At 41.4% G+C, this 19,146-nt stretch overlaps 1 protein-coding gene across 4 annotated transcripts in view; it reads left to right on the forward strand.

The window, feature by feature from the left end:
- Positions 1 to 19,146, forward strand: part of LOC308388332 (calcium-activated potassium channel subunit alpha-1a) — a 149,547-nt gene that overhangs the window by 119,296 nt on the left and 11,105 nt on the right. For all 4 annotated transcript variants that reach the window (XM_080868965.1, XM_080868966.1, XM_080868964.1 and 1 more), the window contains 7 exons: positions 3,401 to 3,494; positions 7,390 to 7,516; positions 8,382 to 8,606; positions 9,153 to 9,345; positions 13,548 to 13,661; positions 16,895 to 17,025; positions 18,832 to 19,026. In XM_080868965.1, coding sequence (XP_080725091.1) covers positions 3,401 to 3,494; positions 7,390 to 7,516; positions 8,382 to 8,606; positions 9,153 to 9,345; positions 13,548 to 13,661; positions 16,895 to 17,025; positions 18,832 to 19,026 — 1,079 coding nt within the window. The remainder of the gene's footprint in view (positions 1 to 3,400; positions 3,495 to 7,389; positions 7,517 to 8,381; positions 8,607 to 9,152; positions 9,346 to 13,547; positions 13,662 to 16,894; positions 17,026 to 18,831; positions 19,027 to 19,146) is intronic.

Genomic DNA, 19,146 nt, shown 5'->3' on the forward strand with positions numbered 1-19,146 from the left:
TTTTTTTTCTTCCCTTTTTTAACTGTAAAGACCACAATGCATGGCTTTAAAAAGCTCTTTCATGCAGTTGCAATGCAGCTGAAGAACAAAGCTCGCTCATGCAGCAAACACTGTAAAGGCAAAGCCAGCTTAGCTCACATAGTAAAGTAAACATTTTTACTTGTTATTCCTCCGCCTCATCATCCAGTTTACATTGGGTCACGGCGATCTGATAAGGCTTGCATGCAGGACAGTACCGTCATGTGATTATCATTTCAAGAAGGGACAGTTGCCGTCTGGGTTGTTCAGGATGCACAGTGGACCTGCCAGGGCGGGTGAACACTCTGTAACGCTGCACGTGTTTGACAAGGGCCAGATGAATCCAGGAGCTATCGGTGGCGCCCTGTAAATCAAGGAGGCAGCTGACGGCTGGGATAAATGTCTGTTTATCGCCCAGGGCCACCCAAGCATGCTCTCTCCTCCAAACAACCAACCAACCACCCTTCAACCAAAGGGAGGAAAAGGGCTCCGCCTCTCCAAGTCAACTTTGCAACCAGATATTTTACTCATCTCCCACTGCTGTCTTCCTACAGTGTGCCATGACCCTTTCAGTACATACAAACATGCGGGTTGACTCTGCAGCCACAGATGGACTGTGTGTGAGTGTGTGTTTCTGTGAGTTTGGTGAAACGACTTGCTGAACATATTTGGTACATATGCGAGTATTTATTCTCATACTCAAGCGATTTAGTGTAATAGTGAAAATTCCAAATGCTCTGTTTTTCAACATTTTTCATGCGGAATTAAATCACACTTGTGTACATAATCCAAAAGGAATCCAATACATGTTTAATGATTAGATGTTTTGAATTTATAATATTATAAATATTTAGTTCTATTTGTTGACATTATTGTGGTGTGCCACGCTCACTTGAAGTGACAATATCTAATTGGTTTTGACTGGCTTTAGCCAAGCCATGCCTCTGCTTTGTTCTACCCGAGCGCAGCACAAATGAGAAGTAAAGTTAAGAGGCTTCTAATGAATTTAACACAAATGAAAAGCAAATTAAGAAGGCTTCAACTATTTTTAGGAAATTCTACATGGTTCCTGCCTTTATTTATTAACATTATTATTAATATATTTTTGCTTTAAGCTGGTTCAGTCAAAACTTAAATTGCATTTTTTCTTAAATAGTGATCAGATATTCATTTTAACATACTGTGAAATAATGATTGTTTTATGGAATTTACCCTGAAATATCTATTTAACAAAATCTAATTTGAAATACAATAACACTTCTTTTCTCAGTCATTTCTGAGCATTTAAAGCAGGCGTTTTCACACTCTTTGTTCTCCACTATTTGACAGTAACGGATGAAGTTAGACCGCCTTTTCAAAACAGAACACTTAAAACCACCGGCTGCATCTCCACCTCCATCACCTCAAATGTATTCCTTCCCAATGCCCTGCACCCCAGCCAGGACCCCCTGGTCAGCCCTGGCACAGTCAACATCCCTCTCGTTAATAACCGTAAAGGATGCCTGCTCCACATGCGGCTGGGGCCCGGGGACGACCCCTCGCAATTGCGCTTCAGTATCTCGGGTCCAGGAGACGTGACGACCAGATCCCTGGCTGAAAGTCGACTGAACCGGGCCCGCAGTCTGCCAGTGAAATACCGCTGCCACCCCAGTAATGCCATGCTGCTCAGTCACAGTAGGCACTGTAGGTTGGCCCCTTAGCGGGATGCATCAGTCAGTAATGCTGTCCCGTCTCTTCATTTTGTCTTGTTTGCTGCATGACGGCTCACTCTGCTGGAGCTGCTGCTGTTGTTTCTTCTGCTGCTTTGCACAGATCTGGCTGCTAGTGCAGTGGCTGCTACTGTCTATATGAGATAACTTTTAAGCGCCGGGATAAAACAGGTGAATTTACTGTAGACAACGTGCTATTTCAGAAGTGGCTCTAGGTGTTGTGAGCTCAGGGATTTTGCACTAATATCATTATGTAGTGGGGAAATGCAGCGTGGTGTCCGTGAAAGCAAAAAGTTCAATTGTTTTAATGTTAAAAAATTAAGTTTAAACCAAGAGGAGTTTGTCAAATGGTATAGCAAGGAAAGCATACTTTCTGCTGTGTGGTATTTTCAAAGTACATCAGAGAGAGAATTATTTGTAAAGTGTAAAATGCTTGTGATATTAGCTATTCTGATTGCCCAATTGCATAAAGGAAATGTCAGAGAATGACATTTTATTAGAAGGCAAAGCCATATTTCTTATCTTTTATTAGCAGAATTAGGTGACAGCATAGAATGGGTGCTCAGAGAATAATGAAATTCAACATGCTTGGAATAACCGCGGCTTGCAGCGCGCACATTGATTTGCACTAATATCATGCTGTGTTATTGATTTCTAACCAAAGGACTAATGCGGGTTTGAAGTGACGGTGCACTTGACATTTGCGCTGGGAGAGCGTAGATTGGATAAGAGTATCTGGGTGCCTGTCTGAAAGCTCTTGAAACTCACAGACAGTGAAGAAGATCAGACTACTGTTAGCTTGACTGAAATCTTCAGACAGCTGGGCCTGGACTCACTCCGGCTGCTCTTTCTCATTCTCTCTGTCTGGCTGGGACTCAAGTAAAGTTTCAGAAACAGTGTTTTTGTTTTTAGATGATTTTTTTTTTTCAACCTAGCGAAGCATGGCTGACAGAAAACCGAGTTCAAATGTGATCAAATAATCTTTAAAAAAACAAACAAAAGAGGACTATAAAATAACACAGCATTGTTCAGCAAAACATGAAACAAAGACGCTGTATATTTAATCCGACACAAGTTTTCACAAGTGTTGGGGTTCAAGTAGTTTCATTAGGAAGTCAACTACGCACTCAAAATTCATCTCCATAACCTGTATTTATATCATTGTCATTGCTTTTGCCCATGCCCCAGTGACAATAACAGTCTGTAGCATCACATTGCAATTAATGCTTTAGGTAAGCATGGTCACTTGGATGTAAACTGCTAGAGGTCCAACCGCCTGCAGAGTTCGGTGGGTGAACAGACGCAGTGAAGTGTCAGTGGAGGATGTGCAATATTGCACCTTAGTATAGCCACAACATGGGGGACATTTAAAAAAAAAATTCTTATTTTTTAAATAAACCTTCCTTTTAGGTCAGGAATTGTTTTCTCTCCGTGGTTTCCTCCGGCTTTTTTCAGATTTAATCATTTGTCCATTACTAATATTTTCTCTCTCTATTTTTATTTCCCTTCCATTTTGACACATTGAATTATTAATTTTCCTTTTCTTGCGTTCAGTTTCTTTTTTTGTGGTTTGCATTGAATGATTGATTGATTGTTGCCTATTTTCATGTCAGGTCCAGCTCTCTTTCTGAACCGTCTGTCTCTGCTCTGACATTGTGCGCATGTGTTTTCAGTCGAAGACGAGCATCCGTCAACGCTCTCGCCCAAAAAAAAGCAGCGCAACGGAGGGATGCGAAACTCACCCAACTGCTCGCCCAAAATGATGAGGTAAGAGATGCTGATTTTATTCTTCTTCCAGCCTTCAAACTGGGAGTGAGAGGAAGACAGATATAAGGAAGATGGGAGGGAGCATTGGGGGGGGGGGGTATGTGTCTGAGAGATACTTCAGAGGCGTATGCTGCTGATGGTGAGATGGTGGGAGTTTGGATGGATGGGAGGGGGCAAATTAGGGGTGGCAGAAGAGGGAGGTAAGAAACTCTGAGTGAAAAAGAGAAGAGAAATGCCCTGTTAGGTGCTGGCTGTTTAGGATGGCATGCTGTCAGCTGTTAATGACAGAGCTGAAATAATATTTCTGTCATGAAAAGCGGCTGTGAGGAGCCGTTTGAAAACTCCTCTGGCTTTAAAGACCCAGCTGTCACCTCCTCCGTTCTGGTCCACATGTACTCCTTAAACAATGCTGGCACTAATGACACCACCAACCAATCAGAGAGACCTGCATGGTTACTTTGCCCTCGGGCTACTCGTCTATTGTGGGAACCCCTGTGAGTAGTGTATCTGGTACTTAAGGCCATATGCGAGATGTATCGTCACAATCAAATATGAATTCAAATATTACCTTCCTTTTATCCTGTCCTTTGGAATTAAACTGCTGTTAATTGATTTTGAAAGATAAAAAGGGTAGGTTTTTGTGCTCCTCTGACTGCAAGGCGGGGTTAGACGCACGACTGAGAGGAAAATGCAGGGAGGCCGAGCTGTGCGGGTTGGGACGGCGGGATGAAGGCACGGTGGCGAAGATCTAACAGGACAGAAACACTCATAGCTACACTGCTCGTCTCCTAATGAGAGCGAGGGTTTACATTAAGGAACTCTAAAGAGAGACCTCGTAATATATATAATCTTAATCTTATTTATGGAATTTAAACCCTTTAAAAAATAAGCAAACTCTAAGGTGGAATAGTTAACATTTCCAAATAAAGTCAATATAAATATGAGCTATTATACAAAGTAGTTCTGTTTTGTTCTCTTTCATACACTGCATAATGTTTTCACTTATTACTGTACCATTCTGGTTGAGTGCCGTGTACGTTAGCCCTGCTAGTTTCCCTCAGGCAGCAATCCTCCTACTGCACTGGCATGCCTATGTGATTTTTGTCCAGTATAGTTGTCGGCCTCCCCCTCACAACAAAACAAGCACTTAATAAGCCTTCACACTTGCCAAACCATTAGCCCAACACAGAGTCATACCCTTCAGTCTAGTTCGCAGCAGAGCATCAGCTCAGATGCCCTTGCTCAGAGGGAGCAAACTGCTACAAAAACAACGAGACACTGGCACATTTCCAGATAACTGCTTGTTTTAAAAGGTTCTTTAGTTTGCCTAACTTAAAGCACAAAACCTTTTCTTCTCTTCCTTTTCTGCTTAGAAGACGGTCCCCGTTTGCCATGTAATATATGCATCTGCGCTTTGATCTCGCAGTGATAATAATCCTTGCGAGTTATTTACTCAGTTTTGAAAACGCTTCAAAGCGGTGTCAAAGTTTTCTCTGCTTTAGGGTTGCTTCTGTATTCTGCTGGCTCTTGGGTGCTGGGATGACAGGTCCTCTGTTATAGGTATAGCTTTTTCTTTTTTTTCCCTCCAAGTATTAGCCTTTAGCAGAACATCAAATTACCCATCGCAGTCCACAGTCCCTCCCTCCACCCCTTCACAGCTGCCCCTGTCAACATATAAGACCATATATATTATATAAACCGTTGTGCTTTGCGAGGTGGATTTTATGCAGAATGAAAAGTGATTGTTTGAGGTAGCCTTAGGGATACTTTATTCAACAAGCAAGAAGGGGGAAAACACAGTGGAGAGCTAGCAAGAGAGCGAACATACGTATCAAGTATGGTTTTTACAGGACTCGCAGCCTGAAGGCCTTTGTAAATAAATAATGATCAACAGATTGGCTGTGGGCTTTTGAAAAGCATGCCTTTGTCAGTTTGCATGATGGGAAAAATTTTCAAAGCAAGAAGCTGCCTTCGTAGTCTGGCAGAGAGGGATTGGGGGAGCACGCCCATCCCCAGCTTTGTGACTGCAGAGTGATACACTGGAATAATTCAACTCTGTTTGAAATATACTGAGGGAGAGGGTACGAGAGAAAGAAAGAGACAGAGAGGGAGGGAGGGAGGCACCGGAGTGAGACATGCTGTAAGGGAAATACTGTTTGTCCTCCATAAAAGTGCATCTGATAAAATATTGTATTTCACCGAGCACAACATTTAGTTTGCATTCTGGTACAATGCTAGAAATTAAGCAAAGTTCACGTAATTCTGCATCTACTTGTTCAGGACTGAAAATTCTCAGCAGAGAATATCTGCATTTATCTGTCACTTCGCTTGCTATTTGGGTGACATTTAGGAGCCCTGTGTTAAATAATTTATTAGTAGCCAATCCAGCTTGTAAATTTCCTAATGAGCCGCATTCCTGCCGTGGCGCTAACACCATCCCATCCCACCCCACACCCACACAAACCTTCACGATGGGTCATGACTGACAACACGCATCCATTTGCAGAAGATGTCACAGTATCATCTGCAGCTGATATCCCTTGGGCGTGGCCCCGTAGCACAGACGTCATGTCTGCTCTGCCTGAGCCTTGTGGTAGGTTCAACCCGAGGCGCGGAGAAGGAAGAGGAAGGAGGTGTGCGGAGCCTGTGACAGGCTGCCAGTCACACCGCTGACAGCTCTGTGAAAGATAGCTGTCTTGGCAGTGAGAGGTGGAGCGGCAGCCCGTCTGCATACGCCAGTCAGCCCCTGTGTGGAGGCGAGCAGAGCTGAGCAGATTGAAGTGACGGGGGGCTCCGTGGAGTTGATTGGCGCAACACGCGGCTCTGGATGAAAGATTCAGGCTGAGTGTAAAAACACTAAATGCTGTCAGTGTTATTATCACCTGCTCTAACTGATAGAGGGGAGAGGGGGGGAAAGAGAGGTGGAGAGAGAGAGGGTGGCTAATTGACAGCTTTTTTTTTTTCTTTAACTTTAACTTTTGCCTGCGATGGCATGCAATCCAAATGCAGGTTGAAGGAAGAAACAACATCAAAGCCTTGTCAGTGAATGACAGTGTTGATAGAGGATAGAGAGAGTGATACTGAGAGAGATGTATGTCAAATTCTTGAGATATTTTCTCCCATATTACTCACATGTCTATCTCTGCAGTTTCCCCCCCCCCTTTTTTAGGACTATCAGCAGTATTGAATTTTCATAATTTTTCTTAAATTCTCAATAAACTACATTTACATTGCTGCAAAACAAGGGGCCTTTGTGGGAAAACAGCACTTCCGCCGTTTATCTTGACTCTGTGTTTTTGATGACATTTTCTGGACCGTGTTCAGAGGGGCTGTGAGAACATGTCTTGTAGAATAAGTTCAAGAACAGGAGAGGCAGCGTAACAACACTGACAGGAACCCTTTCATGGTCAGTGTTACAGCAGATAAAACTCAGCAGCCCACTGCTGTGGATTAGCCTGTTTGGTTGTGACATGCTGCTGAAACATTAATGACCATCAGCTGGGAAAGCAAAATGTGATTGGGCAAATTCCTGAAATATTTAAAGTGCGAGCCTGTTGGAGCTTTTACTGTTTGCGCCACATGGCGTCAGGAACTGGAAGAGAGGGTAAAAGCTGGTAATTGGCCTTGTGTTGTCATGCCATTCAGTCAGTAGTACTCACATCTTGCTGTTCTCCTCTGTACCACAGTGAGCACAAGGGTCATTGACTTTTCTGATGCCTCTACATAGGGGATGAGACAGATTGGAGGGAAAGATATTCTAGTTATGCAGTGCAGTAGAAAGTTTCATACTCTGAGAATGAGATGGACTTTTAACGATCAGACAGCACAGATATCAAGAAACCCTGCCTGGCTTCTGCCACAAAACAGCCTAACGTAAATATTTTCTCTTTTCCAGTCGACACGATCCCCTTCTAATTCCTGGAAATGAACAAATTGAGAATATGGACATGAACGTGAAGAGGTATGACTCGACAGGGATGTTTCACTGGTGCCCTTCAAAAGACATCGAAAAAGTCATCCTGGTAAGTGGGGCAAAAGTTCTGTAACTGCTACCCAGTGAGGGGAAAAATAGTGTATATAAAAAAAGAAGGTACTAGTAAGTATGCTCAGGAGCAAATGTTTCCCCTCAGTACTGCAGTAACACAATCACATACTAATGTGTATTGAAATTTCTCTCACTGCCTCTCTGTTGTTTCAAGGTGAGTTTGTTTTTATATTTATATATACAGTATATGTGTATATCCACCAAGGAATGAGTGAGCAGCATTTCAACACTCGGTGCATGACTTTGCTCAGATGCTTTAACGAGACGGTTTAAAGCATTTATGTTAGTGCATAAATTGTTTGTGTAGGATCAAGTAGGAGGCGCAGTCACCTACTGTGCATAGTAAAGATACGACATATCTTTGCTTTGTCTAAGACTCGAGTGACCCAGGTGCTGTTTTCACTCAACTCAAGGGAATATGAAGGCTGCTTCACCAAAATGTTTCAGATACACAGATAAACATCATTTGCCGCCAGCTGAAAATATGATACAATTTGCAGCTGTACTTTTTTATGAATGTAACAGTTTACAGCTTACATTCGTGCGTGTTTAATTTGTCTAATGAAGAGCTAATAATAAAACCAAACACATGGTTAATAAATGATTACATGTGGATATATAACAGTTTATGTGATGCCTTTAAGCACATTTAAACTCTAGATATGTTGGGGGGGTTTTAACTTCATGCACCTGACCCAGTTTTCTGTTATCGGCACTCATTTTTATTCTGTAAACCTGTGTTTGTCTCTATGTGCCTCCTCATCTCTTTTCTGCCTTCGCTTTTTTTCCTCATTCTCTGCTTTTCTCTCCCCCCCTTCCCCGTGTCCCTCTCTTCCCTACAGACCCGGAGTGAAGCCTCCATGACAGTGCTAAGCGGCCATGTAGTGGTCTGTATATTTGGGGATGTCACGTCCGCTTTAGTGGGGCTGCGAAACTTGGTGATGCCTTTAAGAGCCAGCAACTTCCATTACCACGAGCTAAAGCCTATAGTTTTTGTGGGCTCGCTGGATTACCTTCGGAGAGAGTGGGAAACTTTACACAACTTCCCCAAGGTCTCCATCTTACCTGTGAGTGTACTACTTCACCTGCATGTTGAATATCTGTCCAACTAGAAGGCGCTGACATTTTAAGTTGCACTCATGCTGAAATCTTTCAAGCGATTGTCATTTTGAGTTTGATCGCGCATTTCTCAGTTGAATGATTACTTCATGAGAGCTCAGTGAGCCTCCCTCATCCCTAGCAGTGACACATCCTGCATATCCAAAGTGGAGTTTATGAGCGTTGCAGCTGCAGTGCCCATCACAGATGGCGTGGCTTGCTGCCTTAGAGCTTGTTAGGCCTGGTTTGACTGATGATCAGAGGAGAATCACAAACACAGCCCTCAGCGCAGGCTAGCCTTTAGATTAGTCCATGTCTCTGAATCTCCAACGCCCGGTTAGATCAGTGGAATGTCATCGCCTCAAAACAAGAATACTTGTTAACTAATTTCCCACAGCCCCACTCTGCTCACTTCTTAAATTTATTTTTCTCTCCCCCATGTCTGTCTGTTCTCTGTGTTTTGCTTTCTCTCTCTCGCTGTCTTGCTCTTTCTCTGTGTTCCCCTCGCTCTGAAGGGTACACCATTAAGTCGGGCAGATTTAAGGGCTGTCAACATCAACCTCTGCGACATGTGTGTAATACTGTCAGCCAATCAGAACAATATCGAAGATGCGTCTCTGCAGGATAAGGAATGCATCTTGGCAACACTCAACATCAAATCTATGCAGTTTGATGACAGCATTGGGGTCTTACAGGCTAATTCCCAAGGTAAGAAGTGTCCCATTAGACTCCATGTACACTCCTGGCCAAAGGGGACAGGTTATGGGAGGGAGGAAAGGAGAGTAGTCAAAAAATGGAAAAGGAAAAGAGGAAAAGACTGGAGGGCAGTGAGAAGGCCACATAGGAAGGGTAGATGTAGTTTGTCGAGCACAGAGTCTGCTAAGCGCTCATAACTGAAATTCTCTGAAAGTCTGCTTTGAGTCTCGTCTGTAAACTGACATTACTGTAACTCTAACTGAAGATGTGCACACACAGAAACATTGTGTTTATACCTTCATCAAGCCTTTGAAGAGTGTTTACTCCGCGCAATTTTCTGATGGTTTCAGTCTTGTCCCTGGCAATTAGATGCTGCTAAACCTTTGATAATACTTTTTAATGATGTAATCAACATGACTGTGTCATTTGATGTTGTTCCCCCTGATCTGGAGTCTGGCAGATCGTCTGGAACAGATTGTTGATGTTTGCAGACAAACATACGAACCAGGCATCCCATCAGGCCTCATCATCATTAAGCAGCTAGTACAAATCACCAGGCAGGCCAATTCAGCTGCTCCTCATTAGTCACAACAAAACAGCAACACATGCACGCACACACCTCAGTGCTTCATAGCGTGCGCACGCGTTTGGGTGCGTAACACACTCGGTTACTCATGCCAAGGCATCCTATCCACAAACATTCACAAACAGGTGATCCTCAGTTTATGATTAGCTTGAAAGGTTCTACATGCCTTGAGGTAAGCAGTTAGTGCCACCACAGCGACTGTTGTAAATACAAATCAAAGTGAAGGTTCAAGAGGCCTTTTTTTTTCTTTTCTTTTCGTAATGGAGGGCATATCCACATTTTTATTAGAATGCCGATGCAGTTACTTCTCCAGCCTGTGTGAGCGATACGCTGTCGATAATAGTGCCAGCAAGCAACAATCGGCAGGAGTAAATCTGAGAGCGCGTCCACTCTGGGGAGCACTACTTGCAGAAAGCCACGTCCATCCAGAAGCTCGCAGGTTTATGTCTTCTAACCCAAACCAATGGTTTGAGACTGGCGTTATCAATAACCGGGTCTTACTTTAACGGCCCATTTAAGAAAACACAGTGACATGCAATCATGCATACATAAGAAAATACACTCATATAACCAGGCGCTGCTATTGTATCATGGGTATTGCTGTGAGGATTCCTTCCTCCTAGCGATGCTCTCATTCAGACGCTGTCTGTGGAATTTAGAGGTGCAAATGAATAAGTAAACATGCGCTTTCCTGGGGGAGAGCTTCTCCCGGCTGCTGTAGCATGTAGTCAACCACAGAGCATAGCTGTGCCCGCAGGGCTACAGGGATAAGGGGGCATGTAACCCAGATCTCACTCATCTATTGTAGATTGTAGCTGAATAAACTAAGTTACAGTCTAACAAAAGCAAAAGCCAGCGTCTTTGCTTTGGGGCATCATTTTCATTTTTCATTAAAAAAAAAAAAAGTTAGCATTAATATAAAACATATAAAAGAGGAAAATTGACTGTTTTAAGTATAATTAGGCAATTCAAGAAGCATACTGTTATTTCAATCACAAGGACACAAGACTAGTCTATAAAGATAAACAGTGTCTTTCTTTAGAGATAAACAGTGTTTTTCATATGGGTCATATGAAAAACACATTTGAGCTCTTCTGTTTTTCAGTGCTCAGTAGAGGCTCAGCTCTCTGTTTGGATTTTGCCAGCTCACACTGCATAACGACTTTTGAGCTGTTTGTAACCTAACAGGTTTTGAAAGCAGCTCTACAGCAGGCCTCATGTATCCCTGTTCTCACCAACGCCACTTTCTGGGGTTGCGCTGCGCAGAGTGGAAGGCGCTCTCCTACGTCTTCCCACAGTCTTCATGTTCACTATGATACAATAAGCGCGGCGTTTTAGAGGCAGAATCCAAAAAACTTGCTGTCACTCTCCAGTGGAGTAAACATCATCCTTTATGGACATCGACAAAATGATGCTTGCACTATCTGAGCTGTGCTCCCTGGTTGAAGTGTCAAACCGCTGCTATCTCCTAGTTCAATAATTGGTGTAACAAAAGTTATGATTATCCATGCTTCAGTTCAGTGTGTGCTTCCCGCTGTGTACTAAACTATTTGGTGCCTTTTCCGTTGCAAAGGGCTGAAAGATCTCTTTTGTAATGTAAGCAGCTCATTGAGTTTCTTGACAGAAAGGCACGCACACACTCGCACACAGAGAGAATTTGCAAGCCTTTTAAAACTTTGTGACCTGAATATATTCCCTGCATTATGTTTCCTTGGTGGTGGCACTATAAGCTGACATTTTGCTGTAGTCAGCATTAAATGATGGATGTCAAAACACAGTTGATGCATTATGCATATAGCATTACAGATTTAAGGTGTTTACTTGTCACTTTGAGGAAATGCAAAAATGTGAAGTCATGTGAATTCATACTCCTGTCACTTGCACTTGTATTTCATGGTTCTGTGCCACACCATTTTCGATAAAAGGTTTTCAGGATCCACTTCACCAATTTTATTGTAACAAAATGAACAACATATAAAATTTATGTCTGCCAGTTGATGGAGGGATGTGAATGCTAAATATGTCTTGGCTGACCCCTAAAAGCACAGTATCACTATTGCAGTTTTTAGGCAGGCGCCTGCTTCACTTAGCTGCCTTCTTTGTGTCCGTGTGTGTTCTTCAATCCACACATTTGAATCGCACATAAAGTGCAAATCAAAAACTTCATGCTGGGTAAGATAGAATGCATCTGTAATTGTACTGATGCAGAGTTTTAGGTCATGCCCTCATGCCGGTGATACTTCTACAATAAAACATACAGACTGCACATTTTTGTTTTGCTATTTGTCATAAAGAGTAAGACCCACATTAAGCCGATACACAGTGACGACATTTAAGTTGGAATCTGATTTTTTATGTTTATTAAATTATTATGCCTCATAAAGAGTAGTCGCATTGGTAATAGCATTATATGTTTGAGGTGAAACAAAATTAAATTAAATTCAAAAAACACCACAAAATGTAAGTTAGGGCTCAAAGAATAAATAATTAGTAAATTAGTAGGAAAACATTAGTTAAAAGTAACATATTGCTATAACTTTAATAATTTTTTATTGTTTTATTATATTTTATTTATTCAAATGTAAATAGTAATAATAGAAACCTATCAAAATCATGTAGTTATTTTTTAGTATAAATTGAAGCTGAAGCAACAGTTTTTTCTTTAAATGCCCAGTCGTGTGAATTCAGTAGCTTATTGAACCATCTTAACTCCAATAACTTAAAGTAATTTTTTTCTGCATGACTTTATCCATCTCTTACATCTTTGTGGGAAAAGTTTGACCCAGGCTTCTTTACAATGTTGCTTCAGTTCACTGAAGTTTGCAGGCATTCATTTATGCACATGTCTCTTAAGGTCCTGCCATAGATTCCTTATTATCAGTTTGGGCTTTAACTGGCCATCGCTGCACCTCGATTCATTTTATTCTCAGCCATTCTGTTGTAGATTTGCCTCTGTGCTATACACTATGGCCAAACCTCTCATCTTTGGTCTTGTCCTTCCAGAGGACAGTTTCCAGAAGCATTGGGTTGTTTTTTTTTTTTTTAATTTAACTTTCTTAAACTGAAGTTATGCTGTTATATAGTAAAAAGAGGTTTTCTGCTGGCAGCACCTCCAAACAAGCCATACTTATTCTGTCTGTTTCTACTTACATTGTCATGAACATTAACCTTTAACATGCTAATTGATGCCTATAGGGTCAAACCTGTAGCTCTTGGGTTTTATGCAGTTTTTTTTTTTAGCTTTGCCTGGTCTAAACTTGGGGTGATGCTGGGATGTCCACTATTGGGAATATTGTGGCATTGTGTTAACGCACACCCAAATGTTCCAGACCAGCACACTGTCAAAAATTGTGTTTTTATAGAGGTGCTCACACTTGCTGATGGTCAGTTAATCAGGTACATTTGATTAGCAGCACCCGGCTGGCTTTAATGCCTGTGGAAGCAGTGAGGGTGGCATTGAACTGAAAACTTTCTTTTTCACATGACTTTATTTGTATTAAGTAGATATTAAGATTTAAACCCTTTACATCAGCTATAAAGTTTGCTGACCAGCCTGAATACTTGATCCATAACGCTGTTTTATCTGCTGATGTATTCAGCCTATGTCTTTGTTTCCGAATGTGTAAAGGTTTCACGCCTCCTGGAATGGACAGGTCATCTCCAGACAGCAGTCCAGTACATGGCTTCGTGCGTCAGGCATCTGTCACCACCGGATCCAACATCCCCATCATCACAGAACTAGGTAAAACTGTTTCCACCCACCTCAGTTGCAAACATTGCATGTTACATCCAGTAACTACCAGTCAACTCATTATTCATTTCCAGATGTAGACACACAGAGCTAATAATCTCAGGCATCATTCTGCTATCAAAAGTTCCAACTCATTCGAGGTCAAACAGACTAAAGAATGCACGGTGTGGAATTTTTGTCCACTTTCATGTTGTTGATAGCTTTGCCCAACTCAACTTCATATTCGGATGTGGGTTACTGGATCCTGCAAGGTTTTTTTTTTTTTTTTGTTGTTTTTTTTGGTCAAGTGGTGACTCAACTTAAAGGTATCAAACACGCACTTTCGGGACAAAAGCCACATCTCCTGCCATTTGTCCACTAATGGACAAGAGAAACTCAGCCTGATGGAGAGAGTGAGAGAGGGAGAAAAGGGAAGAGAAAAGGTAGAAGAGGAAAAGTGCCTTGGTTGCAAAATGGGTCCATTTATTAATCACAATACCACTGGTTGTATTCCCAATGGTGATGGGGACTCATGAAACTTTCAGATCTCCGAGGGGCCTTCTAAAGCACTAGAGACTAGCTACTCTGTCTCCTCTGACCCAATTAGGGAGCAATGGAGCATGAGGCCAGCTAAGAAAAGGCCAGAAAGAGAAAGAAGCTGCCTAATATTACTTGTAACCAGCACTGCCATTACCTGAATTGAGCCTCTCCCATTACACTCCTAACCGCATATGTAATCATCAAAACTAGATAGTCCACGTTAGAGCCAAAGGCTTCTGTCCTGGACCTTAATGCTCATGGCTCTGGAGTTGCCTCTCTGCATGGTCTTTGCTTAGAAAATTTTCAAGCTGCAGCATCACTAGATGTGATAACATTGTCTTTTAGGAAAGGAAGAAGTAAGAGAATACAAAGGGAAGAGTGGCTGCATGTCTTACGCCAAATATATGCTGTACTTACATTGTCATATGTTCGGGTTACAGTGCCAGAAGCATATTAAAGTCACTTTCAAACCTAAAAAACACGCTTCATCTGAGTTTCGTGATCAATTTTGTTTGCATGGCGTGTGAAGTAGGTGTGTTTATGGATAAGATCCTTTTCTTTATCCGTCTCACTGCTTTACCATGAAATTATTTATTGTTGTTGAAGCGGCAAGGTGCTGTGACAGCTCGGGCTTCGTATCTACTGTGCACTCTAATCCGGGGTGCTTCACTTTTAGACACCGGACAGCCGTGAATATTTCAGAGTAATTCCGAAGTTGACGCGAGCAGTCTCGAGACACCCGAATGCCTTTACTGCAGTCTTTGAAACTGTTTCAATAACGACACAATTTCTCCCTCTCTCTGCACTGTCTCATCACCATTAGCTAAACCTGGCAAACTACTGCCATTGGTTTCACTCAGTCAGGAAAAAAAAAGTGGAACCAGCATACAAATGATAACAGAGCTGGGTAAGCTGAGCCTTTGTCCTCTGCTGCCGTTCGTTCCCCCTCGCTCCGTCGCTCCGCTCCTCATCAGCTTGTCTTGATTTATCTGGCTGCAGTCAAGGCTCTCGCCGCTCCCATGGCTTCACTTTGAACACATTTTTATCCTTCGTTCTGGCTGAAATTGACTGTCTTGTTTTGGCCCTCTTTTTACTGATTTTTTTATTTTTCTTATTTATTTTGGGGCATTTTTTTTTTGTTTTCTTTCTTCCAGTTGGGTTTTTGCAGAGCTTCGCTAGGCCTTTGATCATGTTCAGTCTGTCCTTGTGGCTGTTTTCATAGCAACACCCCCTCGGCCTCTCACCACCCCTACCTCCCCTCCTTGCCACCTCCACACACACACTAACTCCCGCTTTCCCCCCCTTCACTCCGTTGGCCCAGGCCCGTTTGCATCAGCCCCCTTCTCTCTTTGACTGACATTTTTGTTCCACAGCTCACAGGAAACAAGGGAAGAAATCAAATTTCAAAAATAACAACAACGAACAAAATCTTTTAAGCTGTTTGTTTATTTTTAAAATGTATTTTTCTTTTTTTTCTTTCCCTCATGCCATAACTCTGAGGCACAGATACTGCACAAGTCAAACAGAAAACTTGTGTGATGCTCTCTTTTAGAGTAATGTTGGCTCATAGATTCATCGCTGTCCACTGCTGCTAGAAATACATTATAGGGAAAAAGATTTGCAGCAAGAACTCATTCTTTTATTACACTTAAGAGGTTTTTTAAAAAAATCCATTTATTATCAGGCTAGTTTCATTTAGACTGTGCAGATCATGTTTTTCTTCATCATAATATAAAAAGTGTGTTGTTATCTGGTTTTAATTTGACTTTCGGGGCGCAGGTAAATATGTGAGATGTATCTCCACAATGGTGATGATGTGACAAACACATCCATCAAGAAGGAATTTCCTAAAAAACAAAAAAACAAAACAAAAAAAAAAACATAGCATGTCATTAAGTGCATGGTTTTCTCATGTGAGATAGTAGCCATTGTTGAAGTCTCAAATTTTACTTTTTAATGAACCCTTATAAATATATAGATATATGCTTTTTTTTAAAAATACATATCTGTTTTTGTTTTTATGTATGCTACTGTCACTGTATTTTGAAATTCTGTGCAGTTATGTACCTTGGATAGCAATATAATAAATAATAAAAGGAAAACCAAAATGAGTATATAGTAGCTACAGAGATGCTAAGATTGGGGACTTCTTCAATGGTTATCTAAAGTTGTGGTTTGCCTAAATGTATGAAACGCACCCTGCATGTTATATACAGTACATAGAATTACATATATTACAATATACATATTAAAAAATGAAAAAGGTATTTTATTCAGCAACACATATTTGTCACATTCCAAACAATTAAACATATGAGGACAAAAGAAGAGTATTTTTAAACTTGGGCATCAATTTTACAATAATTTTTGATTTCATGATCAGTGGAAAACATGTCAATTGTTTGGAGAAGAAATGAATTTTATTTATTTTTTCTTGTGTTTTAAAGTAAGTGCAGTGGTGTATATATGCAGTGAGATATAATGTGCATCTGATGTTGCATTATATTGGAAGCTCCAACCATACCGCAATACCTATATGCCTGAGACCTTCTTCTTCCATTACTAAGATGTGTCCTAATCTTTTAAAATGTAACTCAGCATTTAAAAAAAAAGAAGAAGAAGAAGAAGTGTATCGTATGCTATTAAACTCTCAGGTGTGCACTTCACTCTGCCCGTCTCTAACTCGGCTGTGTCCCCTCTCTCAGTGAACGACTCAAACGTTCAGTTCCTGGACCAAGATGATGATGACGACCCAGACACAGAGCTGTACCTCACTCAGCCCTTCGCCTGCGGCACCGCCTTCGCTGTCAGTGTACTCGACTCCCTGATGAGTGCGGTGAGTTCCTAAACAGACTGAAAACCCACTGTGCTTGTTTTAAATTTTACAATTTTTATTTTTGAAATTCTCCATCTGCATGCTTTAATAGCTATATTCATTAGAGAAGAGTTTCAAATAAAGTACATAAAGACTTAACTGCATGCTGTTGCTCAGGTAGAGACTGTAGATTAAGGTAGAGTTAAGACATTGCATTATGTTAATAAACCCAGATCATTTCCTTATTTTCCTTATTTACAATTAAATTGCTTTAGAACAATAAATTTTCAGATGTACCTGTACTTACCTATAAGTTACAAACTCAGCTGGTGTATATAATAAAAAAAACACATCCTGAGATGATGTGTTGACATAAATTTAAGTAGATGCGCAGTTTTGGCATTTCAAGTAGGCAGAAGTTGGTAAATGAAATGGCACAGTACATTGATCACATATGCCTGCCAACTCCACTGACATCAGAAGAGAAATAGTTGGCATCACTCACCCTAAGTGTTGACTGTTTAACTTTCAGGAGTTTTATTTTAACAAAGTAAACTAAAAGTTAGTGTAGTAGTGGTGATATATGTGCAGCTAGAAAGGGGCCAAAGAAATGCTGTTTTGTCATTTGTGATCACTGAGCCGGAGATAAGAAAAAAGATGAAATGGGCAGAAAACAAGCTACAGAAAAATTCTCCCTCTCCCGATGACCAAGTGTGTTGTTTCCCTTTGGTGCTGTGATGGCTTAATTCCAGCAGTTCTCTCTGCGAATAAGGGGTTAGAGTAGCGTGCAAAGCTGAGCTGTGCAGGGAGTATAGCGGGCGTCAGCTGTAGTCTGGCACTGGTCAGAGGTGAAGCCAGCTAATGGACACTGCTCATCCATCATGAGGCTCTGCAGGCCTGTCAGGGTCCCAGTGAGGGGCGCTGCCACTACGGCCCGTCTGCCTGGTGACATCAGCTGTCTTCACTCTTAGCAAAAGCAGGTTCTGATCGGCTTGAAGGACAGGAGAACCTGACACTTGCAGATCGCAGTCAAATTGTTGTTTCGGAAGTCAAAGCAGACCTTGTGGGGTGCGTAGAGGAAAGAATTATGTTTTGTGGAAGTACTAGTGTTTTATTTAATGCAATGATCCCACATGTACTATGGTTAGCAAAATGTCCTTGACCATGTAGCTCTAAAATTTGATAGATTTATGTATCTTGAATTTTATGTATATTTTAGTGCAACCTAATGCAACATTTCTCATACTGAATACTTAAAGGGCTGGTTCACCAACTAACCCCCCCAAAAAAGCCAAAAAAGCATGTTTGCACTTATATCTAGTTGTATTTATTCATGTATATGGTTCTGTTTTCAAAGTCAGTTTTTAAAAAAATATTTTAATGTATTCATCTTGGTGAATGGCGCATGAAAAGAAAGATTTTAAAATATCATTTTTTTTAAAGCAAATATTCACTATTGCATAAAAAGATCAGCATTTAAAAAAATTTATATTTTATAAGAAACGGGCACAGTGAAAAATGTCAGTGTTGAGATCTGTGGGTTATTGACCATAACAGCAAAGTGGTTTCTACAAAGATGTGTTTCTGTTGACTTTTCAAATAAATTCATTTATTATCAGAAACCTAAAGATTAATAACTTCAGTAAATAAAGTCCAAACTACCTACAGTGAAATATCACAAGAGGTAAGGAAGAAAATATGTTTTCAATAACTAATGAGTAGTGAGAGGTAGTAAGGTCTAAGCACTTTTTACTTATGTCTGCTACAGCTCTACTGGTGACTCTAATGACATCTGCTTATACATATACCTTTTTTTTCTCTGTCCAGACATACTTTAATGATAATATCCTCACGCTGATTCGAACGCTGGTAACAGGGGGAGCCACGCCAGAGCTGGAGGGTCTGCTGGCTGAAGAGAATGCTCTCAGAGGAGGCTACAGCACACCGCAAACTCTGGCCAACAGAGACAGGTGTCGCGTCGCCCAGCTAGCCCTCTACGACGGGCCATTTGCTGACTTAGGGGTAAGTGGATGTTTAAGTGCAGATGACACATTTTGCCACTACCCAGCAGCACACATCTGCCCACCTCTGCTGCTCCCGGGCCTTAATCTGATGTGAAGAACAGTGATTGTGCAAAGCAAG

The sequence above is a fragment of the Rhamphochromis sp. 'chilingali' genome (assembly GCF_963969265.1).
Source record: "Rhamphochromis sp. 'chilingali' genome assembly, chromosome: 20".
In the NCBI taxonomy this organism is placed as follows: domain Eukaryota; kingdom Metazoa; phylum Chordata; class Actinopteri; order Cichliformes; family Cichlidae; genus Rhamphochromis; species Rhamphochromis sp. 'chilingali'.